This window comes from Leucoraja erinacea, chromosome 24 (genome assembly GCF_028641065.1).
Source record: "Leucoraja erinacea ecotype New England chromosome 24, Leri_hhj_1, whole genome shotgun sequence".
NCBI lineage: Eukaryota > Metazoa > Chordata > Chondrichthyes > Rajiformes > Rajidae > Leucoraja > Leucoraja erinaceus.
The window spans coordinates 30327753-30355340 of NC_073400.1; the positions used below are offsets into that span (position 1 = coordinate 30327753).

The window sequence follows — 27588 nt, forward strand, 5'->3', positions numbered from 1 at the left end:
AGTTTAAGGTTATGAATGGGTGGGACAAAGAAAAGAGCAGTTTTAAGTATTGCATAAAGATGAGCAACAAATATCAGCGTGCGTGCAATGCTCATGTCTTACCTATAAATAAATGGATTCAACAAAAATAAAATTAAGAGAGAAGACGATAGACAATAGGTGCAGGAGTAGGCCATTCGGCCCTTCGAGCCAGCCATTCAATGTGATCATGGCTGATTATCCATAATCAGTAGCATGTTCCTGCCTTCTCCCCATATCCTCCGACTCCGCTATCCTCAAGAGCTCTCTCTTGAAAGTATCCAGAGAACCGGCCTCCACCGCCCTCTGAGGCAGAGAATTCCACAGACTCACAACTCTGTGTGAAAAAGTGTTTCCTCGTCTCCGTTCTAAATGGCATGCCCCTTATTCTTAAACTGTGTGGCCCCAGTTCTGGACTTTCCCAACATCGGGAGCACGTTTCCTGCCTCTAGCGTGTCCAAACCCTTAATAATCCTATATGTTTCAATAAGGTCCCCTCTCATCCTTCTCCACTCCAGAGTGTTTATTCATGTTCGTGTGGTGCTGATGCAGCAGGGTCCACGTGCACTGGTAGATAAGATGGCTAAAGGTTGCTCCAGTTGAAGGGAAATAGAGAAACACGGAACTGCAGATGCTGGCTTACAAAACAAGTCAAAGTGCTCATTGAAGGTCAACATCACCATGAACAACATACTAAATAGTTTGCCTCCATTTTGTAACTTCATCCCTACACTACTCGCCAAGGGGGTTTATAGCCACTGGGACAGCAAACTATGGAATGTGGTTTTTTTTTAAGCTTTAGACACAAATTGAAGAGAAATAATTATGTTTTACTATAATATTCAGTCCATCTTGTTTGACAAGCTTTTCCTGTAAAGCTAGTTAAAATTGGAGCTGGAGGTGCAAATAGTTTGGATCCTGTTCAAAGGGTCTATCTGAAGTACATAACTTTCACGTGGTTGCTTGCAATTCATGATGAGAGAGCAGGAATTTGTTTCCCCGCATACTCTCCCTTTCCTCCCCCCACTGATCTGTGTAAGAAAGGGTAGGGAAGAACTGCAGAAGCTGCTTTACACCAAAGATAGACACACGAGGCTGGAGTAACAGCAGGACAGGCAACATCTCTAGAGAGAAGGAATGGGTGACGTTTCGGGTCGAGACCCTCATTCAGACTGAGAGTGAGGGGCTCTCTGACTCTCAGGCTGAAGAAGTGGTCTCGACCCGAAACATTATCTATTCCTTTTCTCCAGAGATGCTGCCTGAGTTACTCCAGCATTTTTGTGTGCAAGAAATTTGTGGGTTCAAATCTCAGCCTGGTGACCAAGCAGATTTTCTATTAGCTTTTTTTAGATTAGAGATACAGTCTGGAACCAGGCCCAGCTCAATTCCCCCCACCCCCCTCCAACTAAAATCAGTCTGAAAATGGGTCCTGACTTGAAACAATGCCTGGCTTCCCGACGGGCTGCGGCTGTGGACGGGGAACGCGGCCGGAGGCCTTTATCGAGGCGCCGCTGTCTCAATGCCTCCCGGATCATGGCGCAGAAGCTTGGGCCCGGGCCTCACGAGTCGGACAGAAGAGCCAGGCCTCGCGGATTGGAGTCTGGGTCGGCTGAGCGGCCGACTGAGCCCACTGCTGGGGCCCGGGTCGGCACCACAGAGGCGTGAATGGGACAGCGATGAGATCTCGGCGGCGGCAGTGGTGAAGCCTCGCGGGTCGACGAGAGCGTGGAAGACCAACAAGCGGGAAAGAACAATGGAGGGGAAGTGGGGAAGAACAATGGAGGACCCGGAATGGGGTGCCCCCCGTGAAGGAAGTCGGAGGAGAACAATGGACAATTGGGGAGGGTGGGAGAACAAAGGACAATGGAGACCCAGTGTGGGCGAACCGCTGGGGAGGGGTGGGGGAGGAAAGAACAAAAGGAGGAGCTGGCGTGCTTTGTAACTTTGTCAGCGCCGCAGGTAGCTGCTATTTGTATACATTAGGTATGCAAACAAAGAATGTGACTGTACCTAGACACAAAGTATTCCATTCCATTCCACTGATGCTGCCTGACTCGCTGAGTTACCTCAGCACTTTGTGCTTTCCTGAGTGCCGTAGTAAACTCTACATATCTTTAAACACACAATTCTAGGCTTTAAAACCCACACGTGGCGTTGCAACAGTGGACTAACCCACGCACAGTTGTTCCGTTCCTCAGCTGCCCGAGAGCAAAGTGCATATGAGGAATGCAAGGGAAATCAGTGAGCCATATATATATATATATTTCCCCACTGTCTTCTATATATACACATATACACTACCCACCCCAAATGCAAATTGGAGGAGCAGCACTTCATATTTTGTTTGGGCAGCTTACAACCCAGCTGTATGAATATTGATTTCTCTAACTTCAAGTAACCCTTGCATCCCTTCAATCCACTTAACAGCATTGAGTTAAGTGCTGGAGTAACTCAGCGGGTCAGGTAACATCGTCGGAGAAAATGGATAGAAGATGTTTTGGGTCGAGACTCTTCTTCAGACTTATTGTAATGGGATTGAGAAAAAAAAAGCTGAAAAGGGGGAGATGCTTTCAAGAGAGAGTTAGATGGAGCTCTTAAAGATAGCGGAGTTAAGGGATATGGGGAGAAGGCAGGAATGGGGTACTGATTGCAGATGATCAGCCATGTTCACAGTGAACGGCGGTGGTGGCTCAAAGGGCCGAATGGCCTACTCCTGCACATATTGTCTATTGAGGCAGGAAAAAGCGTGGCAGGTGAGGAGGCAGAAGGGTGGAACAAAGGCCAGAGATGAGTGTGAGACAGTTTTGAAGAGTTGCTGATTGTGAAGCCAGGTGGAGGAGGAAGAAGGGTCTCAACCCAAAACGCCACCTATTCCCTTTCTCCAGAGATGCTGCCTGACCCGCTGAGTTATGCCAGCTTTGTGTGTGTGTCTGTCTTTTGGAGGGAACTACAGATGCATTCCTGCATGCTGCAATGACTTTGCCCAAAGAATAACAAACCCTGAAGAAAGCAGGTTTTATTGGAACTTTGTTGGAGTCCCATGGAACACATTAATACACAATGCCCCATTTACAAACATGAGGCAGCTTATAACAGCAAAATATGTTATCCCTGCAAGGGCTGCCTGGTTTAAACCCGCTAATGTAAGAGCATGGTTCCTGTCCTACATATAATGCCAGCCACGTGGAAGACAGGAATCGGATAAAGATGCAAATGGAAAAAATATATAGCACAAAGGTGAGGGGCAGGACATTTTTATTGAATGGAAAACCTTGGTGAGAGCTTGCACAGTGAGTGAGATGGGGAGCTTCGGCACTGCTAATTCCAAATGGACTAATTCACTGCCTAAAGGGCAACACCGCGGGTCAGGCATCATCTCTGGAGAAAAGGAATTAGAGACATAGTGTGGAAACTGAGTCATAGTGTGGAAACAGTCCCTTCGGTTCAACTTGCCCAACATGTCCCATCTACACTAGTCCCACTTGCCTGCGTTTGGCCCATATCCCTCCAAACATGTCCTGTCTAATTGCTTCTTAATTGCGATAGTTCCTTCCTCAACTACATCCTCCAGCAGCCCATTCTATACACTCGCCACCCTATGTGTGAAAATGTTACCCCTCAGATTCCTATAAAATCTTTTCCCCCCTCACCGTAAACCTATGTCCTCTGGTCCTCGATTCCCCCTACTCTGGGCAAGACCCGATCTATTCCTCTCATGATTTTGTACACCGCTATAAGATCGCCCCTCATCCACCTGCGCTCCAAGGAATAGAGTCCCAGCCTGCTCAACCTCTCCCTATAACTCAGCCCCTCGGATCCTGGCAACATCCTTGTAAATCTTCCGCAGAGATGGAATTGGTGACATTTCAGGTCAGAATCCATCTTCAGACTGAAAGGCAAAGTAGGGTCCATCTCTATCTTTCAGCCTGAGGAAGGGTTTAGTTTAGTTTAGAGATACAGCGCGGAAACTGGCCCTTAGGTCCAGAGTTTGCGCCGACCAGCGATCCCTGTACATTAACACTATCCTACACACACTGGGGACAACTTACATTTATACTAAGCCAATTCACTTACAAATCTGCACACATTTGGAGTGTGGGAAGAAACCGAAGATCTCGGAGAAAACCCACGCGGTCATGGGGAGAACGTACAAACTTCGTACAGACAGCGCCCGTAGTCAGGATCGAGACCGGGTCTCTGGCGCTGCAAGGCAGTAGCTCTCACCGCTATGCCACCGTGCCGCCCTAAATATCAGCTATTCCTATTCTCCAGAGATGCTGCCTGACCCACTGAGTTACTCCAGCACTTGTCTATCTTTAATATAAACCAGCACCTGCAGTTCCTTCCTACTTATTTCCATGCCGTTCCACTTTTTCCTCATTGTGTAAAATGTAGACACAAAATCTGCACTAAGATTTTGTATTAATCCATCAGGAAAGTTACAAATCAGAGCTTTCTCTCTTTTCAAATGCGATTATATATAATGCACATAAATCTGGAGCCAGTTTTATGCAATGCCATATGCTTCTGACTAATTTCCATTTTAGTTAGATTGAGTTCGAAGCTTAACCAACAACCTGTCATGGACCGACCACATCCAGGAAGTCACACCGACAGCTCGACTCCCTGCAGAAACTCAGCACAGAACCAGTGACTCTTACAAACTTCTACAGACGCACCATGGAAAGCATAATGCTGGGCTGCGTCACAGCTTGGTTTGGGAACAACTCTGCCCAAGACCGCAAGAAATTGCAGAGAGTTGTGGATGTAGCCCAGTCCATCACACAGACCAGACTCCTCACCATTGACTCCATCTACACTTCACTCTACCTCGGGAAAGCACCCGGTCATTCCTTCTTCCCCCGGTTCCTGTCTGACAGAAGGTACAGAAGCTTGAAAGCGCGCACCACCAGCCTCATGAACACCTGTTATCAGGCATCTGAACGGCCCTTCTATAACCTAGGGTGCTGACTGATTGATCTCTACCCCATTGCGGACATTGGACTTTGTCTCTGGAACTGATGCGCTACAATGCGGAGGACTACATTCTGCGTAAGAAAGAACAGCAGATGCTGGTTTAAATTGAAGGGAGACACAAAATGCTGGAGTAACTCAGCGGGTGAGGCAGCGTCTCCAGAGAGAAGGAATAGGCAACGTTTCTGGGCTTGACCAGAACGTCGGCCATTCCTTCACTCCAGAGGACTATATAACTGCACTCTGTATCTTCCCCTTTGCTCTATCTATTGTGCTTGAGATTGACTTGATTGTATTTAATTCTAGTGTTATCCAATTTGTTTGGACAGCATGCAAAACAAAGCTTATCCTTGTACCTCGGTACATGTGACAATAATAAATCTTAACATCCCCCATAAAACAGGAACAATCACAGGATCTTCCTGAGGGCATAAAAATCAGCTGCTGTGATGCTCTGAATGCACAATGCTGGGGCGTGTGTATCAGCTGCCAAAACATCAGACAATGCCAAGGCCTCTGGAAGTTCGTAGTGGAGGATGTTACACAGAGTAGTGGGGAGAACCCTGAGGGAGTATTTCCATGTCCTACCCACAACTTTTGGCTTTGGGGGTGCCAAACGCTTAGGTCGATGACTCTCAGCAATGGCCCAAGAAAGCACACCAACGCCTCGTCTTCCTTTGAAGTCCGAGGCAGTTCAGCATGTCCCCAACATCTCTCACCAACTTCCTGAGATGCGGCGTAAAAATAATTTTATCGGGATGCATCACAGCACGGTTTGGAAACAGCTCCATCCAAGACCGCAAGAAATTGCAGAGAATTGTGGACACAGCCCAGACCATCACGCAAACCAACCTTCCTTCCTTCCATTGACTCCATCTACACTTCACGCTGCCTCAGTAAGATCACCAGCATAATCAAGGACGAGTCTCACACCAGACACTTCCCCTCTCACATCAAGTACAGAACCGTGAAACACACACCTCGGGACAGTTTCTTTTCCCAACTGTTATCAGGCAACTGAACCGTCCTATCACCAACTAGAGCGCAGTCCTGACCTCCCATCCACCTCATTGGAGACCCTCGGACTATCTTTAATCAGACGTTATCTTGCACTAAATGCAATTCCCTTTATCCTGTATCTGTATTCTGTGGATGGCTCAATTGTAATCATCATGTTCGGCTGTTTGGATAGCATGCAACAAAAAAAGCTTTTCACTGTACCTCGGTACACGTGACAATAAACTGAACTCTCTTACCTGCACTATATCACGAACTAGAGAGCGGTCCTGACCTACTCTCTACCTCATTGGAGACCCTCGGACTATCTTTAATGGCACTTCATTGGATTTTATCTTGTATTAATCATACTTCCCTCTATCCTGCATCTGTACGCTACTGACAGCTTAAATGTAATCATATATAGTTTTTCCGCTGACTGGATAGCACGCAACAATAAAAAACCTTTCACTGCACACATGACAATAAACTGAACACCCTTACCTGCACTATATCCAAGACCATGCCAGCAGCCACTGTTCCAAAGCCTGCCAGCAGGAATGGGAAGACAACCTGTAGTCCTATGGAGAAAGAGGTCTCTTTGAGGGAATCTGCAGCACGACTGGGGTTGCTGCTAATGTCATCGCTGTCGATACTTTGACTGCCATTCTCCAGAAGGGCGTCTTCTTCCCTCAAACCCTTGGCGTTGGCCCGGGAGTCCCTCACCACAACCTCCGTCCTCTCAAGCTGCCCCCTCTCCTCCGTTAGATAGTCTGAACCTTCTCTCTCCACCAGCTCCTTGGATGAGCTTGGGGTTATGGAAACGGTAAAGTCATCAGAGTTTGCATCAATGGGATAGGCATTTCCATTGACCTGGTAGACCGAGCCGACCTCTTTCTGTTCTGTGGAAGTAGACATGATGTTTTCACAATCTTCGGGACATCATAATGTTTAATTTCCTCAAGTCTGTTTCAACAAAAAAGCCTCTCTCACCCCCTTCCCAATATTTCGGTCTCAGTAGTTTCACGGCTGGCAAATTGAACTAGAAGACGTTGGGTGTGTGATAAAGATCCTTTCCAGCCTCTTGCCCTGCAGATGTGGTCGGTAGAGCTGCAGTCCCGCTAGATTTCAACGTCATTCCCCGAGTCCCGTCCCATCAAGGAAGTGTGCCATATCTTCAACACGTGGCAGGGGGAAGAAAAAAGTTCCAAATTAATAATAGCGAGGGCAAACAGTCGGACGTCGACAAGTTGACGCTGCGAATGGAATAGAGAGGCACGTTAAACAATCGCTTACAAGTAATAAACTTTCAAGCAAACGCGAGGGAGAGCTTTTTATTTGTGACTCTCTACCTCCCACGCGTCCAAGACCTGCATGTTTACCCAATGTCTAATTTTTTAAAAAACTGCATTACTGAATGAAGAAGGGTCTCGACCCGAAATATTCACCTATTCCTTCTTGCCCGAGATGCTGCTGCCTGTCCCGTTGAGTTACTCCATTTTTTTTTTATTGAAGGCGGATTTAACAAACACACAGGAGATAGACACAAAAAGCTGGTGCAACTCAGCGGGACGGGCAACGTCTCTAGAGAGAAGGAATGGGCGACGTTTCAGGTCGAGACCCATCTTCAGACACAATCTCTCCCGGAAAAAAATACCCCCAGCTTCAAGCGTCGCCTGTGCTGTCAGATTCAAGCTTGTGCAGTAATAAACTCCTTGGATCAAATTTCACAACTCACACACAATTAATTCTTAAATACTTTCACACTAATTATTTCCTATTACAACTGCCATGTTCTAAAATCAATCAGATTCCCAATAATTTTGTTTTGCAGCCAATCTCTGCCAAAACTTTTTATTTTTCTGCTTTTGCATAATTCCTCAAATCTGTGTTCAAAACAATTCTGATTTTCAAATATTCCTCTAAAAGCTATCTATCCCACGCAACCCCTGCATTTAAACCCTCAAACTAGCCCAGGAATCCCTTAACAATTTTCTTTAAAGACCACGCTGTAAATTATAGTAGATTTCTGAAGCAGTCGCCCAGATATTGTGTAGAATGTCCTTTAATATTTTGCACTCAGACAGTAAGTCTCCTCACAAAATATTGCACATAATGCATCATTGCACATAGATAGATTATTTTATATTATATTATACAGATATATTATTGCATATAGATGTATTATTTCACCACCACGTCTCTGAAAACTCCTCTGGGCAACTTGGACTTAGTGTCCAAGCCATGCCACATACATCTCTGGCACTTTACCCTGTCAGTGACTGGAGCCTCCGTCCTCTCTGCACTTCTGGCCGGGAGTCTCGCTGCTCCAGCCGGGTTTTACCCTCGCTTGCCCCCTCCCCTGTACCCTCCCCCCTCCCTCTGTCTCCCCTCCCTTCCTCTCCGTCATCCCCTCTCCTGTGTGCACCACTCCCTCCCTTCCTCTCCCGTCGAGCCCTCGTCGATGTGCAGCCTTCCCCTCCTCCTCCCCGCTTAGATGTCACCCCTCTCCTGCCCCTCCCGTCTCTCCCTCTCCCCTCTCCCCCTCCTTCTCCCCCCCTCCTCCCCTCCTCCCCCCTCACTCCCCCCTCCTCTCCCTTGTCCCCTCCCCCTCCCCCCTCCCCTCTCCCCCCCCTCCCCTCTCCCTCCCTCCTCCTCCCCCCTCTCTCTCCCTCACTCCCCTCCCTCCTCTCTCCACTCCCCCCCTCACTCTTCCCCCTCCCCCCTCCTCTCCCCTCACTCCCCCCCCTCCCCCTCTCCCCCCTCCTCTCCCCTCACCCCCCTCCTCTCCCCTCACCCCCCCCCCCTCCTCTCCTCCTCCCCCCTCTCCCCTCTCCCCCCCTCCTCTCCTCCACTCCCTCCCCCCTCCTCTCCTCTCCCCTCCCTCCCCTCCTCCTCCCTCCTCCCCTCCTCTCCCCTCCCCCCCCTCCTCTCCCCTCCCCTCCTCTACCCCCTCACTCCCCCCCCCCTCCCTCTCTCCCCTCCCTCCCCCCCCTCCTCTCCCTCACTCCCCCCCTCCCTCTCTCCCCTCCCTCCCCCCTCCTCTCTCCTCACTCCCCCCTCTCTCCCCTCCTCCCTCTCCTCTCCCCTCCCTCCCCCCCTCTCCCCCTCCCCTCCTCCTCCCCCTCCTCCCCTCCTCTCCTCCCTCCCCTCTCCTCTCCCCCCCTCCTCCCCCCCCCCCTCCCTCTCCCCTCCTCCCTCTCTCCCCTCACTCCCCCCTCCTCTCCCCTCACTCCCCCCTCCTCTCTCCCCCTCCCGTCCTCCCTCCTCACTCCCCCCTCCTCTCTCCTTCCCTCTCCCTCCTCCCCCCTCTCCCCTCCTCTCTTCCCTCTCCTCCTCCCCTCCTCCTCTCCCCCCCCCCCTCATCTCCCTCACTCCCCTCCTCTCCCCCTCCGCCCTCCCCTGTCCCCCCCCCTCCTCTCCCCTCCTCCTCCCCCCTCACTCGGCCCCCCCTCCCTCGCCTCTCCCCACTTCCTCTCCCCCCCCTCCGGCCCCGGTCCCCTCCCCCCCCTTCCCTCCTCTCCCCTCCTCTCCCCCTCCTCTCTCCCCCCCTCCCTCTCCTCACTCCCCACTCCCTCCTCTCCTCTCCTCATCCCGGCTCTCCCTCACTCCCCGCCTCGATGGTCCTCCATCCCCCCCCCTCGCTTCCCCCCCTCCATCTCCCCTCACCCCCCCCCCCTCCTCTCCCGGGACTCCGCCGTTGCACTGACTCACTCCCTCCGACCACTCAGAGGTCTCCCCCCCTCCCCGTCCTCCTCCCCCCCCCCCCCCGCTCTCCCCTCCCGCCACGTCCTGCGTCATTGACTCTCTCCTCTGTTGACCAATCAACAGCCTCTCCGGTCCGGGGATGGAGGGGCGGGAGCAGGAAACATCACCGCCCACATGCGCGTGACGGACATGGCGACTGACCAACCAGAGCCTGAGGTCCAGCCCTCGGGCCCCTCCTCCCCGGGCTAGGTGATCCCGCTGCATCTCTTCACCCATATTACCTGAGGCCGGCCATTCCGTCCCCCTCACCCCCCACCCTCCTCTCTCACGGCCCCTCCCCTCCCGCCCCCTCATCACCCTCGGCCTCCTCTCCCCGCCTCCCCCGGACCCCCTCACTGACCCTCCCCCCTCCCTCTCGGACCGGTCCTCCCTGGACTCCTCTCCCCCCTCGTCTGCCTCAGACAGACGGAATGTTGGCCATCCCCTGCCCTCTCTTCCCCCCATCACCCCCCCTCTCACCCCCCCCTCCCAGAGCCTCACCCCCCTCCCCCTCCCCCCCCCTCCTCTCCTCTCACCTCCCCCCCTCCCCCTCCCCCCCCCCCCCCCCCCCCCCCCCCCCCCCCCCCCCCCCCCCCCCCCCCCCCCCCCCCCCCCCCCCCCCCCCCCCCCCCCCCCCCCCCCCCCCCCCCCCCTCCCTCTCCCCCCCCCTCCCCCCCCTCCCCCCCCCCCCCCTCTCCCCCCCCCCCTCCCCCTCCCCTCCCTCCCTCTCACCCCCTCCCCTCTCCCCTCCCCCCCCTCCCTCCCTCTCACCTCCCCTCCCCCCTCTCACCCCCCCCCCACCCTCACTCCCCCCCCCCCTCCCCCTCTCTCCACCCCTCTCCACCCCCCCTCTCTATCTCTCTCTCCCTCCCTCCCTCTCTCCCCCTCTCTATCCCCCTCTCTCCCTCTATCTATCTCTCCATCTCTCTCTACCCCTCTATCTATCCCCCTCTCCCCCCCTCCCTCTCTCCCCCCCTCTCCCCTCTCACCCCCCCCTCCCCCCCCTCCCCCTCCCTCTCACCCCCCCCTCCCCTCTCCCCCCCCTCCCCCCCCACCCCCCCTCCCCCCCCACCACCCCTCCCTCCCTCCCCCCTCCTCCCTCCCCTCCATCCCTCCACCCCCCCTCTCCCCCCCCCTCCCTCTCACCCCCCCCCTCCCTCTCTCCCCTCTCCCTCACCCCCCCCCTCCCCTCACCCCACCCCCTCCTCTCACCCTCCCCTCCCTCTCCCCTGAACCCTCCTCCCTCCCCCCCATTCCTCCACTCCCCCCCTCCCCCCCCCCCCTCCCCCCCCCTCCCCCCCCCCTCCCCCCCCCCCCCCTCCTCCCCCCCCCCCCCTCCCCCCCCCCCCCCCCACCTCCCCCTCTCCCCCCCCCCCCCCCTCCCCCCTCCACCTCTCCCCCTCCCTCTCACCCCCCCCCCACCTCCCACCTCATCTCTCCCCCCCTCCCCTCTCACCCCCCCCCTCTCACCCCCCCCTCCCTCCCCTCCCCCCTCCCCCCTCTTCACCTCCCCCCCTCTCCCTCTCACCTCCCCCCCCCCTCTCACCCCCCCCTCCCCTCTCCCCCCCCCTCCCTCTCATCCCCCCCCCTCCCTCTCCCCCCCCCTCCCTCTCCTCCCCCCCCCTCTCTCTCCCCCCCCCCCCCTCTCACCCCCCCCTCCCTCTCACCCCCCCCCCCCTCACCCCCCCCCCCTCCCTCATCCCCCCCCTCCCTCTCACCCCCCCATCCCTCTCCACCCCCCCCCCCTCCCTTCACCCCCCCCCTCTCACCTCCCCCCCCCTCCCTCACCCCCCCCCTCCCCCCCCTCCCCCCCCCTCCTCCCTTCCCCCCCCTCCCTCTCCCCCCCCCCCCCTGCCCCCCCCTCCCCCACCCTCCCCCCTCCCCCTCCTCCCTCCCTCCCCCCCCCCCCCCCCCCCCCCCCCCCCCTCCCCCCTCCACCCCCCTCCCCCTCACCCCCACCCCCCCTCCCCCCCCTCTCCTCCCCCTCACCTCCCCTCTCCCCCCACTTCTCCCTCCACCCCCATCCCTCTCACCACCCCCATCCCTCTCACCCCCTGATCCCTCTCCCCCCCCCCCCCCCCCCCCCCCAATCCTCTCACCCTCTGACTAAAGAAATTCCTCCTCAACTCCTTCCTAAAGGAACGTCCTTTAATTCTGAGGCTGTGCCCTTTGGTCCTGGACTCTCACACCAGTGGAAACATCCTCTCCACATCCACAATAACCAAGCCTTTCACTATTCGGTAAGTTTCAGTGAGGTCCCCTCCTTATCCTTCTAATCTCCAGTGAGTACAAGCCCATATGCCAACCCACTCATTCCTGGGATTATTCTTGTAAAACTCCTCTGGACCCTCTCCAGAGCCAGCACATCCTTCCTCAGATACGGGGCCATATGTTTCTGGTTGGGACCCTTCCTCAAACTGGAATTCGTAAATTCAGAGGGTTGCGGTGAGGAGTAAGGACACCAGCCCCACCTGTCAATGACCCCTTCTTACCTGGGCCCACCTATCATTTGTGTAGGAAGGAACTGCAGATGACTGAGGATACACACAAAATGCTGGAGTAAGTCTGCGGAACAGGCAGCATCTCTGGAGAGAAGGAATGGGTGATGTTTTGGGTCTCGAGACCCTACTTCAGACCGGAAGGGCTGTCACTGATCAGCTCCAGCCCCACCCTTTCCCCAGGCAGTGAAGAAACCATCTGGTCTCCCCCTTATAGCAAAAGGATCTGATCATAGGAGCAGGGAGGGCGGACAGCAGTCGTACAGGGTCTTTGTGAGAACCCACCTGGAGTATTGCGTACAGTTTTGGTCTCCAAACTGAGTTCCCCCAGCATTGCCATATAGAGGGAGTGCAGAGAAGGTTCGGCCCAACTTGCCCTGGGATGTCAGGACTGTCTTATGAAGAAAGACTGGATAGACTTGCCTTTATTTGGCCCAGATCCCTCTAAATTTAGGAGATTGAGAGGGGATCTTATAGAAACTTACAAAATTCTTAAGGGGTTGGACAGGCTAGATGCAGGAAGATTGCTCCCGATGTTGGGGAAGTTTAGGACAAGGGGTCACAGCTTAAGGATAAGGGGGAAATCCTTTAAAACCGAGATGAGAAGAACTTTCTTCACACAGAGAGTGGTGAATCTCTGGAACTCTCTGCCACAGAGGGTAGTCGAGGCCAGTTTATTGGCTATATTTAAGAGGTAGTTAGATGTGGCCCTTGTGGCTAAGGGGATCAGAGGGTATGGAGAGAAGGCAGGTACGGGATACTGAGTTGGATGATCAGCCATGATCATATTGAATGGCGGTGCAGGCTCGAAGGGCCGAATGGCCTACTCCTGCACCTAATTTCTATGTTTCTATGTTTCTCCCCTCTACTCCATCAGTCTGAAGAAGTCTAACTCGAAACATTATTTGTCCATTTCCCTCCAGAGATGTTGCTTGACCCACTGAGTTCCCCCAGCAGTCATACAGCATAGAAACAGACCCTTCGGCCCAACTTGCCCACATAGACCTACATGTCCCATCTACACTATTCCCACTTGCCTGCATTTGGCCCAGATCCCTCTAAACCTGTCCTATCCATGTACCTGCCTAATTGCTTCTTAAGCGTTGCGATAGTCCCTGCCTCGGGTACCTCCCTCCCGCAGCTCATTCCATACACCCACTACCCTTTATATGAAAACGTTACCCCTCACATTCCTATAAATACTTCCGTCAAGGTTCCATCAATTCAACCTTTACCATGTCTAGCAATGTGGTAATTAGCTTAATTGACAGGATAATCATTGGCTGATTTAAGAGTATATGTTGGTTTTATAAAATGAGCTTTGTAAAGTTAGAAACATAGAAAAACAGGTGCAGGAGTAGGCCATTCGGCCCTTCGAGCCAGCACCAGCATTTAATATGATTATGACTGATCTTCTAAAATCAGTACCCCATTCCTGCTTTTTCCCCATATCCCTTGATTATTTTAGACCAGAGCTAAATGTAACTCTGTCTTGAAAAGATCCAGTGAATTTGCCTCCACTGCCTTCTGTGGCAGAGAATTCCACAGATTCACAACTCTCTGGGTGAAAACATTTTCCATCATCTCAGTCCTAAATGGCCTACCCATTATTCTTAAACTGGTTCAGGACTCCCCCAACCTCGGGAACTTTTTTCCTGCATCTAGCCTGTCTAAAAATGTTTATATGTTTTATTAGATCCCTTCTCATCCTTGTAAATTCCAGTCAATTTTAACCAGGTCGCCTTTCCGAGTTATTTAAGGCCATGACACCTTAATCGCAGTCCCTTGACTTGTTTGGGCAATCCCAAATGTATCGCCATGGTTTCTCTTTCCCTCGCTATCAAGTAGCCTCGGCTTTAAATACATCCAGATATTAGATCAGGGTGTTCCCCAGTAATGTTCCCTGCAGTCAAATGGGATTACCTTGTGTATCCAAACACAAGCAAAGCCAGGCACTTGGGGAGGGACAAACTTAAAACAATCTAGCTTTTAGTTTTAGAGATACAATGTAGAAATAGTTTGGTTCAGTTTATTGCCACTTTTACCGAGGTACAGTGAAAAGCTATTTGTTTTCAGCGGAAAGACAATACATGATTATAATCGAGCCATTTATGGCGTACAGATACACGATAAGGGAATAATGTTTAGTGCAAGATAAAGCCAGTAAAGTCTGATCAAAGATAGTCCGAGATTCACCGACAGGCCTACTAGTTCTATCCTACACACTTGGGACAATTTACAAAAGCTAATTAAACCAGAGCACAGGAAGAACATACCAACTCCTTATAGACAGCACTCGTAATCAGGATTGAACCCGTGTCCCTGGCGCTGTGAGGCAACAACTCTACTGCTGCACCACTGTGCCGCCAACAGAAAATTAACATACTAAGCATAATAATTGGGCTAAAATCAGAGTGTCTATGATCTGATTGCCTGTATCACGAAAGGACACAAAGTACTGGAGTAACTCAGCGGATCAGGCAGCATCTCTGGAGAACATGGATAGGGTGACGTTTCGGGTCGAGGTGTTGCCAGACCTGCTTAGTTACTCCAGCACTTTGTGTCCTTTTGTGTATTAACCAGCAACTACAGTTCCTGGTTTCTACATTTGGCCGGCATCCTAAATGATGGAAGTGGCTCGGGTTGTAGTGTACGAATTGATTGTAGTCTAATGAGAATTCCTGGATTCTTATAAAGTTCAATAAACCACAAGTATGTCTGCAGAAGTATTGGTAAACGCGGCGTAAAATTGGATTATTAAGCCCGTTAGGCCAGATACCTGGATAGGAAAGGTTTGGAGGGATAGAGTGGATGTGGGGAGGATGTTTCCACTGGTAGGAGAGTCTAGGACCAGATCAGCGTAAAATGACGTAGAAAGGAGATGAGGAGGAATTTCTATAACCAGAAGGTGGTTAATCTGTGGAATTCATTGCCAAAGAAGGCTGTGGAGGCCGAGAATGGATATTTTTAAGGCAGAGATGGATAGATTCTTGATTAGTATGGGTGTTATGGGGAGAAGGCAGGAGAATGGGGTTGAGAGGGAGAGATAGATCAACTATCGAATTTCACTGTACATGTGACAATATACTGACCTTGAACCTTGATTGATGGATCAAGTAGATGGGCCGAATGGCCTAATTCTGCTCCTATCACTTATGAGCTTCTCAAAGAGTTGTGACAAACAAATTGATTATTCGTAAGACCATGTTGATTCTTCTTGATTGTCTTATGATTTTTTAATCATTCGACTATCCCCTCCTTAACTATGATTTCCAGCATCTTTTCATAACAAATGTCTATCCAGGCCGTTCACTATTCAGTAAGTTTCAATGAGGCATCCCCTCATCCTTCTAAACTCCACCAAGTACAAGCCAAGTGCCGTCAAACGCTCATCATAGGTCAACCCACACATTCCTGGGATCGTTCTCGTAGACCTCCTCTGGATCCTCTCCAGTGCCAGACCTCCACCTATCCTTCCTCAGATACAGGGCCCAAAATGGTCTGACCAGCGCTTTGTAAAGCCTCAGCATTATAAAGCCTCAGGAAAGGTAATAATCAGGATAGGTTATGGGTCAGAGGAGGTAGTTGTGGCAGGAACTATAATGACATTTAAAAAATAGTTGGACAGGTACAGGGATAGGAACGGTTTAGAGGGTTTGGGCCAAATGCAGGCAAATTGGACTTCCTTTGATGGGGAAATTGGTTGGCATGGAAGAGTTGGGCCGAAGAGCCTGTTTCCATGCTGTTTGACTATACATGAATCCCAAAAGGGGACTGGAATGGGGTTAATACAGTATATTACCATGGACAGGAGAGTGGTTGGCTAGCAGAAAACAACAACATTCCACGTATCTTGGTACACTAGACAATTATAGATCATTACTAAAACCAAATAGATTTGGTATAAATGGGACATTTTTGGAATGTTGGTGATATTCTCAGCAGGTCTCAGGGTGTCAACTAACACGACCTCCCTGGTAAAGAAGGCTCAACAACGGCTTAACTTCCCAAGATCACTAAGGAAAGTCAACTTGCCGCAACATTCTACCGTTGCTCCATAGAGAGTGCCCTGACATGGCATCCTGGTGTGGCACGGCAACCGTTCTGCGGCTGACGAGAAGGCTCTGCGGAGAGTCGTCAACACAGCCCAGAAGTTCACCAACACACATTCACCTGCCCTGGAAGAGATCTATGGCTCTCGTTGCCTGCGGACTCAGGCATCACGCATCCTCACCTGTTTGCCCTTCTGCCCTCAGGAAAGGGCACAGGTCCATCAAATCACACACCACAAGATTAACAAACAATTTCTACCCCAAGGCCTTCAATACTCTTAACTCTGCACTGATCGCACACCTGCCATAGCCAATATTTTGTACTGCCACAACACTATACTGAGAAACATGGCACATTATGACTCAACAAGATTTTTCTTGCAGTTTTCACTGTCGTTATTTATTTATCTGATACGTTGGAGCTCCGTTTGGGCAGTGCGCCTGAAATTTCAATGTATGTATTTACAATGACAATAGATCATATTTATTATTATTATCATTTACCAGGGTGCCTCACTGGTCAGTATTGGGCCCGTAACAATTCACAATCTGTTTAGTTTAGTTTATTATTGATACGTGTACCAAGGTACAGTGAAAAGCTTTTGTTACGTGCTACCCACTCAAGGAAAAGACTATAGTTTAGTTTAGTTTAGAGATACAGCGTGGAAACAGTGCCTTCAGCCCACCGAATCCGTGCCGACCAACAGTCACCTGTACGCTAGTTCTATCCAACACACTAGGGACAATTTAAGGAAGGTTGAGCTAATCTTGGAAGCAATGCTAAGAAGGTTCACTGGATTGGGATGAAGGGGCTGAAGTGAGGAGAGAGGTTCAGCAGTTGGCTCGATGCTCACTGGAGTCCAGAAGAAAGAGTGGTTATTTTAATGAAACGTAGAAAGCAGGGCGGCACAGTGGCGCAGCTGGTAGAGCCACTGCCTCACAGCACAGCGCCTGAGACCCGGGTTTCATCCACACCTCGGGTGCTGTCTGTGTGGAGTTTGCACGTTCTCCTTTTGACCGTGTGATTTTTCTCCAGGTGCTCTGGTTTCCTCCCAGTTTACAAAGACATGCAGGTTTGTAGGTTGATTGACCTCTGCAAAAAAATTGCCCCTTGTAAAGTTGCCCCTAGTGTGTAGTGAGTGGCAGAGCAAATGGTATAACATAGAACTAGTGAGGATGGTCGGCATGGACTCAGTGGGCCGAAGGGCTTGTTTCTTTAAATCTTTAAACTAAACTAAACTGAATTAAACTGCACAAAGACTCTGAAGGATGGATGTTGAGAGGATATTTGCATGATTCTTCAAACCTCGACCTCTTCATCCCAAGCAAGTGAACCATCTTGGCCACAGTTTTGGCATAAAGGACACTCATTTCAGATGGAGCTAAAGAGGAATTTCTTGTTCATAAGGTCACAAGTCTTTGGAATTAGCTTCTCCGAAGTACAGTGGAGGCAGAGTCATATTGAGGGTGCAGATTGACAAGCAAGAATAGATTGGACATTGTGGAACGTGTGTTGAAGCCAAAACTGGATCTGATGGAATAGTTGAAGTGGGTCCAAGCCTGATTGTCTTTGAAATATTCTTAGTTCAGCCATAGTGCAAAAAGAAGCATTGAAACAAATTAATTTTAATTTAAAGATATATCGTTGAATTCTACACCCTGTCATATTTCAAATTAACTCAATTCATCATAAATGTAACTTTTCTCATCTCATTTAGCTTTTGAGTTTTTGCACGCTCTGACTGTGACCACATGGGTTTTCTCCGGGTGCTCCGGTTTCCTCCCACATTCCAAAGACGTGCGGGTCTATAGGTTAATTGGCCCACTGTAAATTTCCCTGAGTGGACGAGAAAGTGGGAGAACTGATGGGCAAAGTGGATTGGTGCAAGAATGATTCTTTTTTATTGCTAAAACTGAGGCAATAATGGAAAGTTCTATTCTGGCCATCAGACAGGAAGCACGCCTGGTTAAGCAGGGACCTCCATTTTGTAACCATCTGAACATGACTAACCACAAATTGCCACTGCCTGGGTTCACATGGGTTCAGCATTCATTCCCAAAGGATAGTAAATAATCAGAGCAGGACATTTCAGCTGGACTTTGCTTCCACATTGTTGCCCACCAACCAACCAAAACACATATTAAAGCAGCTTTCTTGGTAATGTTTTAACAATGCGGTAACCTCTTTGTAAAATATTATTTGAACATCACCAGGGCATCAGATTAGACTTACAACATTCTTAAGGGGTTGGACAGGCTAGATGCAGGAAGATTGTTCCCGATGTTGGGGAAGTCCAGAACAAGAGGTCACAGTTTAAGGATAAGGGGGAAATCTTTTAGGACCGAGATGAGGAAAACATTTTTCACACAGATGGTGGTGAATCTGTGGAATCCTCTGCCACAGAAGGTAGTTGAGGCCACAGTTCATTGGCTATATTTAAGAGGGAGTTAGATGTGGCCCTTGTGGCTAAAGGGATCAGGGGGTATGGAGAGAAAGCAGGTACAGGATACTGAGTTGGATGATCAGCCATGATCATATTGAATGGCGGTGCAGGCTCAAAGGGCCGAATGGCCTACTCCTGCACCTATTGTCTATGTTTCTATGAATGTACCCCACAGTTTTCTGTTTGGTTTCAGGTTGGTTAAATTAAGTACAAAGATACACCAAGTGCTGGAAGGCAAGAAGAACTTGTTCCAAAGGAATTCTGCTCGCCTGGTTTGATTTAGGCTTGTTAGTTTTCATCTGATGCCTTCTGATTCTTAAATAACCGATGAGTTAAATAACATTAGTTACCCATATTGACTCTCTGCATTCCAGAGGTCACATGCTTTCTCAGTCTTCATTTGGATTTGGAAGGCAGACATTTTGAATTTCTTTACTCAGGCTATTGTTCATAAGTTCATCGGTTTAGTTTATAGTCACGTGTACCGAGGTACAGTGAAAAGCTTGTGTTGCGTGCTCTCCAGTCAGCAGAAAGACAATACATGATTACAATCGAGCCGCTACAGTGTATAGATACATGATAAGGGAATAACGTTTAGTGCAAGGCTAAGCCAGCAAAGTCTGATCAAGGATAATCCGAGGGTCGCCAATGAGGTAGATGGTAGTTTGGCACTTTTATATATTAAAGGAGCAGAATTCGGCCCATCAAGTCGTTCAATCATGGCTGACCTAGCTTTCTCTCTCAACCCCATTCTCCTGCCTTCTCCCCATAATTCCTGACACCCGCACGAACTAAGAATCTGTCAATCTCTGCCATAGAAATATCTATTGACTTGGCCTCCACAGCCGTGTGTGGTATGAATTCCACAGATTCACCACCCTCTGGCGAAATAAATTCATGGTGAGCTGCAGATGGAGGTTAATGGAAGGGAGGTTGGTTTGTGTGATGATCTGGGCTCCTCTGGAGAATGGAGGTCTCCGGAGATGCTGCCTGATCCTCTGAGTTACTTCAGCATTTTGTGTCTTTCTAAGAAGATCTTTTAGACATTAACTCTTTTCGATCTTCCTACCTATTGATGAAGTGGCAAAATTGTAATTTGCAAAATCGAGAAGTGTCACAAAATCAAATTTTCCTACGATGCTTTTGTTATTCTTTATTTTTGACCTGGGTTTTGTTGGCAAAGTAAATGCTCATTGTTCCTCACAAACTATTCACTGGAGTTTGTATCGCATTCAAATACACTGTGAACCTTTTCATTGTGAACATTGTCTCAATCCAACAACTCCTCCCCTACCTCCAAGTTCTCAAATGGGATAAAGTATGAGAAATATAAGCAATGGAGTTAGGAAATCTCCCTCTATTCATGCAGACGACGGGGATAACACAGAACCAGTGTGAATGGGTGATAGATAATAGACAATAGGTGCAGGAGTAGGCCATTCGGCCCTTCGAGCCAGCACTGCCATTCACTGTGATCATGGCTGATCATCCGCAGTCAGTACCCGTTCCTGCTTTCTCCCCTGACTCCGCTATCTGCAAGAGCTCTATCTAACTCTCTCTTGAAAGCATCCAGAGAATTGGCCTCCACTGCCTGCTGAGGCAGCGAATTCCACAGATTCACGACTCTCTGGGTGAAAAAGTGTTTCCTCGTCTCCGTTCTAAATGGCCTACCCCTTAATCTCAAACTGTGGCCCCTGGTTCTGGACTCCCCCAACATCGGGAACACGTTTCCTGCCTCAACGGTGGTTTATTATCATGTGCAGGTTCTATCCCAAGATGGGTGCATGGAAACAAGACAGGTTTAGAGGGATATGGGCCAAAGACCAGCTGGTGGTACGAGTGTAGATAGGGTATATTGGTCGGTGTGGGCAAGTTGGGTCGAATGGGCCTGTTTTCACACTGTATGACTCCATGACTTAGTGTACCAAGGTCTAGTGAAATTCCTTTTTTCGTGTCGTTCAGTAAAATAATTGCTACATTTAAGTACAATGCTAGATTAAGTACGGAATATATAGAAACAGCCCGCTGAGTCCACATTCAAGAGTCGCCAGGTTTTGGTGCCATGGAAACATAGAAAATAGGTGCAGGAGTAGGCCTTTTGGCCCTTCCAGCCAGTACAGCCATTCAATATGATTATGGCTGATCATCCAAAATCAGTACCCCGTTCCTTCTTGCTCCCCCATATCCCTTGATTCCATTAGCTCTATCTAAGTCGCTCTTGAAAACATCCAGTGAATTGGCCTCCACCACCTTCTGTGGCAGAGAATTCCACAGATTCACAACTCTCTGGGTGAAAAAGTTTTTCCTCATCTCAGTCCTAAATTCTTAAACTGCGACCCCTGGTTCTGGACTCCCCCAACATTGGGGACATGTTTGCCTGTCCAATCCCGTAAGAATTTTAGGGATATTTTAGGCCATTTTCACATTCCCAGCTGCCAGTTGGCCATAAAGGCCCGTTGCAGCCATCGCCTCCGTCCGGTTCATCCCGTGACCCCGTCACCCCTCTCCTTGCCCAGCCACCTTCATCCTTTGTGCCCGGGGGATGATCTATACCATTCTTGAGGGCGCGGATGGGCTTGGTGGGCTGAAGGGCCTGTTTCCACGCTGTAACTTTCGATCTCTCATTGAAAGCTTTGAAACTCAGCCCCAAGTCCAAAGCAATCACATAGCTAAAAAGTTTTAAAAAAATACAGCCATGGTTTGGTTTTGTTTCTGAATTTTAAAATAGTATTTAAATGGTTCAATGATGTTTTTATTATCAAATGTGCGAAGTAGATCTACATCTCCGAATAAAGGTTTGAACATTTCTCTTTTAAGGGGCCTTCTCTCCTATTTCTACTTTCCACTTTTTCTTCTTTTATATACACACTTCACGCTTTTCTATTCTCTACCATCTATTTTTCCTCTTTTTCCCCTTTCTATTGTTTTCTTTTTCTTGTCTTGCTTACTTCCTTCTCAAAACATAAAACTAGAGGTTGTACATAGAATGGATTACGGTATGACATAGTGGGCACCTAAAATAAGGTCCCACTGTACTGGTTTGTACTGTATTTGTACTTCTAATAAAAAAACAACAATAAACAAATTAAATGTGCAAAGTGTAAACACAGTGCCTTACAAATAGTCCATTAGAGAATCACCATACCCCCGATCCCTGATTAGGAAGTGTACAGTAATAGTTTACCGTTCCCGCATGCACGAGGAGCCATATTTTGGTGCCGTTTTCAAATTCCACGCTCCAGTGGAGCAGCGGTAGAGTTGTTGCCTCACAGCGCCAGAGACCCGGGTTCGATCCTGACTACGGGTGCTGCCTGTACGGAGTTTGTACATTCTCCCCGTGACCTGCGTGGGTTTGCTCCAAGATCTTCGGTTTCCTCCCACAATCCAAAGACGTACAGGTTTGTAGGTTAATTGGCTTGGTATCAATGTAAAATTGTCCCCAGTGTGTGTAGGGTAGTGTTAGTGTGCGGGGATCGCTGGTCGGTGTGGACTCGGTGGGGAATTAGGGCCTGTTTCCGGCTGGATCTCTAGACTAAACTAAACTGAAAGTTCTTCTGAGCGGTGCCCGTTCCAGGCAAGTCCCAGGATGATGCTGGGCCGCCAGCCGTCGCCTTCCTTGGACACCACCATGTCCCTCTCCTCACCCGTCCACCTTTGTTCCCCGGGGGGGGGGGGGGGACTCCCGCAGCCGACCTCGAGGGCACGGTGGGCCAGACCCTGGTTCTGTTACAGAAGAACATTGAAGCAGACAAAATGTGTAGGAAGGAACTGCAGATGTTGGTTTAAACCGAAGAGAGACACAAAAAGCTCAGCAAGACAGGCAGCATAGAGTGATACAGTGTGGAAACAGGCCCTTTGGCCTAACTTGCCCACACCGACCAACATGTCCCACCTGCCTGCGTTTGGTCCATATCCCTCCAAACCTGTCCTATCCATGTACCTGTCTAACTGTTTCTTAAACGTTGGGATAGTTCCAGCCTCAACTACCTCTTCTGGCAGCTTGTTCCATACACCCACCACTCTTTGTGTGAAAAAGTTATCTCTCAGATTCCTATTAAATCTTTTCCCCTTCACCTTGAACCTATGTCCTCTGGTCCACGAATCCTCCACTCTGGGCAAGAGATTCTGTGCATCCCTGGAGAAAAGGAATAGGTGACGTTTTGGGTCGAGACCCTTCTTCAGATTGGAAGGAACTAATGCACCGGTCTACACTGTTTGAACTTGCCAGAATTTGTGTTAGAATGGCGGGTGGCTTGCCCCATTAGATACCTATTCCTTTTCCCCAGAGATGCTGTCTGACCCGCTGAGTTACTCCAGCTTTTTGTGTCGAACATCGAAGCAGTTTTGTTAGCCAGCTCGTATTGGATACTTGGACTGTAAACTGCATTCGATGTTACAGTTATTGTGCAAAGCTGTTATCTCCGAAGGTTACTTGTAACAAAATAACACTTCCTCTTAAGCCTGTATTCATAACTTTAAGGCTTGGGAACATGCATTGTGTAGATGTCAGGTGCTGACAGAGTCAGGCTTAGCTGTGTCACAAAATGCTGGAGTAACTCAGCGGGACAGGCAGCATCTCTGGAGAGAAGGAATGGTTGACGTTTCGGGTCGAGACCCTTCTTCAGACTTGTGTTTAGTTTAGATATAGTCTACCTTCGGTTTAAACCAGCATCTGCAGTTCCTTCCTACAACCCATTCCTTCTAGGAAACTAGAGCCTACACACACTAGGGACAATTTACAAGTATACCTAGTCAATTAGCCTACAAACCAGTACGTCTTTGGAGGAAACTGGAGCATCCAGAGGAAACCCATGCAAAAGTCACAGGGAGAACTTGCAAACTCCACACAGACAGCACCCGTGGTCACAATCGCAGGAGCTATCAGCTGCGCAACTGTGCTGCCCTTAAAGCATTTCATGGTGGACATATCATGAAATGTCCAGCAACAACAAAAGTTTGCATTTGTGTAGCCTCCTAAGTGCAGAACGACGGCCCAAGTCACGAAGATCTCCGCAAAGGGCAGCCTCCCAGAGAACATTGACTAACTTATTCTGGTGGGGCAATGGGCTGTGACTCATTGACACTGTGAGCATTCGCAATCTCTGTGGAGGTGTCACGCACTCTGCTCACAAACACAATTAGCAGCCTTCTCAGAAATGGCCAATAGATAACCTGAGCCAACCGCATGTCGCTCTTACTAAGTAAAGATCTGGATTACAAAATGTGTTGAAAGGAAAGTCTAAGCCAAAAATAGACACACAAAAAGCTGGAGTAAGTCAGCGTGTCAGGCAGCATCTCTGGAGAAAAAGCAATAGGTGACGTTTCGGGTCGAGACTCTTCGTCACACTGAGAGTCTAGGGAAAGGGAAATGAGAGATAGAGACAGTGATATGGAGGGATTTGTTCTATAACTCTACATCACCGTCCACATCTCTGGTTTCCCTTTCCCCTGACTCTCAGTCGAAAGAGACTCAGGGGTCTCAACTCGAAACGTCACCTGTTCTTTTTCTACATTAAATTAACAAAGTTAGACACAAAGTTGGACACTGGAGTAACGCAGTGGGGCAAGCAGTGTTTCATGGAAATATAGTCTGGAGGAGCAGGGCGGCACGGTGGTGCAGCGGTAGAGTCACTGCCTTACAGCATCAGGGACCCGGGTTCAATCCTGACTTCGGGTGCTGTCCCTACGGAGTTTGTTCATTCTCACTGTGACCCGCGTGAGTTTCCTCTGGGTGCTCCAGTTTCCACCCACATTGCAAAGATGTGCAGGTTTGTAGATTAATGGGCTTGGTATCATCGTAAATTGTCTCTAGTGTGTTTTGGAAACATAGAAAATAGGTGCAGGAGTAGGCCATTTGGCCCTTCGAGCACCGCCATTCAATATGATCATGGCTGATCATCCAACTGAGTATCCCGTACCTGCCTTCTCTCCATACCCCCTGATCCCTTTAGTCACAAGGGATCCCATCTAACTCCCTCTTAAATGTAGCCAATGAACTGGCCTCAACTACCTTCTGTGGCAGACAATTACAGAGATTCACCACTCTCTGCGTGAAAAATATTTTTCTCATCTCGGTCCTAAAAGATTTCCCCCTTATCCTTAAACTGTGACCCCTCGTTCTGGACTTCCCCAACATCGGGAACAATCTTCCTGCATCTAGCCTGTCCAACCCCTTAAGAACCTGTCCAACCCCTTAAGAATTTTGTAAGTTTCTATAAGATCCCCCCTCAATCTTCTAAATTCTAGCGAGTACAAGCCGAGTCTATCCAGTCTTTCTTCATATGAAAGTCCTGACATCCCAGGAATCAGATTGGTGAACCTTCTCTGTACTCCGTCTATGGCAAGAATGTCTTTCCTCAGATTAGGAGACCAAAACTGCACGCAATACTCCAGGTGTGGTCTCACCAAGACCCTGTACAACTGCAGTAGAACCTCCCTGCTCCTATACTCAAATCGTTGGTGTACGGGGATCGCTGGTCGACGGGGACTCGGTGGGCCGAATGGCCTGTTTCCAGGCTGTATCTAAACTAAACTAAACTAAATGTAACGTTGTTTCTTTGTAACATTGGTGCTATCACCTAAAGCACATGGCATTGGGGGTTCAGTATTGATGTGGATAGAGAACTGACTGGCAAACAGGAAGCAAAGAGTAGGAGTAAACGGGTCCTTTTCACAATGGCAGGCAGTGACTAGTGGGGTACCGCAAGGCTCAGTGCTGGGACCCCAGCTATTTACAATATATATTAATGATCTGGATGAGGGAATTGAGGGCAATATCTCCAAGTTTGCGGATGACATTAAGCTGGGGGGCAGTGTTAGCTGTGAGGAGGATGCTAGGTGACTGCAAGGTGACTTGGATAGGCTGGGTGAGCGGGAAAATGTTTAACAGATGCAGGATAATGTGGATACATGTGAGGCTACCCATTTTGTTGGCAAAAACAGGAACGCAGACTATTATCTAAATGGTGGCCGACTAGGAAAAGGGGAGATGCAGCGAGACCTGGGTGTCATGGTACACCAGTCATTGAAAGTAGGCATGCAGGTGCAGCAGGCAGTGAAGAAAGCGAATGGTATATTAGCTTTCATAGCAAAAAAAGGATTTGAGTATAGGAGCAGGGAGGTTCTACTGCAGTTGTACAGGGTCTTGGTGAGACCACACCTGGAGTATGCGTACAGTTTTGGTCTCCAAATCTGAGGAAGGACATTATTGCCATAGAGGGAGTGCAGAGAAGGTTCACCAGACTGATTCCTGGGATGTCAGGACTGTCTTATGAAGAAAGGAAGAAAGACTGGATAGACTTGGTTTATACTCTCTAGAATTTAGGAGATTGAGAGGGAATCTTATAGAAACTTACAAAATTCTTAAGGGGTTGGACAAGCTAGATGCAGGAAGATTGCTCCCGATGTTGGGGAAGTCCAGGACAAGGGGTCACAGCTTAAGGATAAGGGGGAAATCCTTTAAAACTGAGATGAGAAGAACTTTTTTCACACAGAGAGTGGTGAATCTCTGTAACTCTCTGCCACAGAGGGTAGAGGCCAGTTCATTGGCTATATTTAAGAGGGAGTTAGATGTGACCCTTGTGGCTAAAGGGATCAGGGGATATGGAGAGAAGGCATGTATAGGATACTGAGTTGGATGATCAGCCATGATCATATTGAATGGCGGTGCAGGCTCGAAGGGCCGAATGGCCTACTCCTGCACCTAATTTCTATGTTTCTATTGAGCAGGAAATTTAAATTTTAAAACACTTTTGAAAAAGAGAATAATGCCACTAAATGGAGGATGAAAATCACAATCTAATATGATGGTAACTTTTTAATCAGAAAGCCACCATCTACCTCTGTAGCTTCATGGTCAATGCGAGTTATTCCATCCAAATACTGAGGACATTCTTGGCCGTGATTATTTTGGCAGGCCTTGCAGTTTCAAAATAGGTTCTGTGATTATGCAGGGGGAAGTGGAAGTATTAAGGAAGTCACTATGAGAAATAGAAAAATATGATAAATTTAAGACTGTTTACTGAAGCATTGTATCATTGCCAGAAACACGACATGACTCAGGCGAGATAGCAGGTGGATTTAACAAGTACTCGACAATAGCACAAGTCTGACCACCCGGCCCGCTGAGTTACTCCAGCATTTTGTGTACGTCTTCGGTGTACACCAGCACCTGCAGTTCCTTCCTACAGATTTATCAGTCTGTGCTTGACGTGGGTTTGTGTAGTACCGATCAGTTACTGACTTTGTGTAGGACATCAGAACAAGAGGATTAAGGTGTCTGTGGACTGAGAGAAAGCCTGGTGCCTGTTTCTGCTTAAGAGTCAGAGCGCACTGGTTTGAATTAGCCACATTTGTTGACTCTCAGTTTAAAATGCAGATTCTTCAGGGAAGGGACTGCATTATTTTGCGTTAATATTTTCTTTGCATGCCAATGGTATTTCTGCTGTGCTCTACACTCTGAAAAGGTTCAGATGTGGTGGGAATGATAATCTGCCCGTGTTTCTATCAACGCCACAGTTTTTGCCAGCTCACAATGGCAGTGGGCCATTAAAGAGCCCAATTTAGATCTGCAGAGAAGCTCTACGAGACTGTTGCCAGGGGCGGCACGGTGGCACAGCGGTAGAGTCACTGCCTCACAACGTCAGAGACCCGGGTTAGATCCTGACCACGGGCGCTGCCTGTACGGAGTTTGCACGTTCTCCCTGGGATTGCGTGGGTTTTCTCTGGGCGCTCCGGTTTCCTCCCACACTCCAAAGGCATTCAGGTTAATTGGCTTCAGCAAAATTGTAAACTGTCCCTAGTATGTGTAGGGTAGTGTTATGCCCCTGTCCCACTTAGGAAACCTGAACGGAAACCTCT

At 49.3% G+C, this 27588-nt stretch overlaps 1 protein-coding gene across 1 annotated transcript in view; it reads right to left on the reverse strand.

The window, feature by feature from the left end:
• Positions 1–8275, reverse strand: part of LOC129708904 (solute carrier family 41 member 1-like) — a 38323-nt gene extending 30048 nt beyond the window's left edge. Inside the window, exons 1-2 of the mRNA XM_055654957.1 lie at positions 8260–8275; positions 6493–7244 (exon numbers count right to left, since the gene is read on the reverse strand). Coding sequence (XP_055510932.1) covers positions 6493–6906 — 414 coding nt within the window. The 5' untranslated portion in view covers positions 6907–7244; positions 8260–8275. The remainder of the gene's footprint in view (positions 1–6492; positions 7245–8259) is intronic.
• Between the last annotated feature and the right edge of the window lie 19313 nt (positions 8276–27588).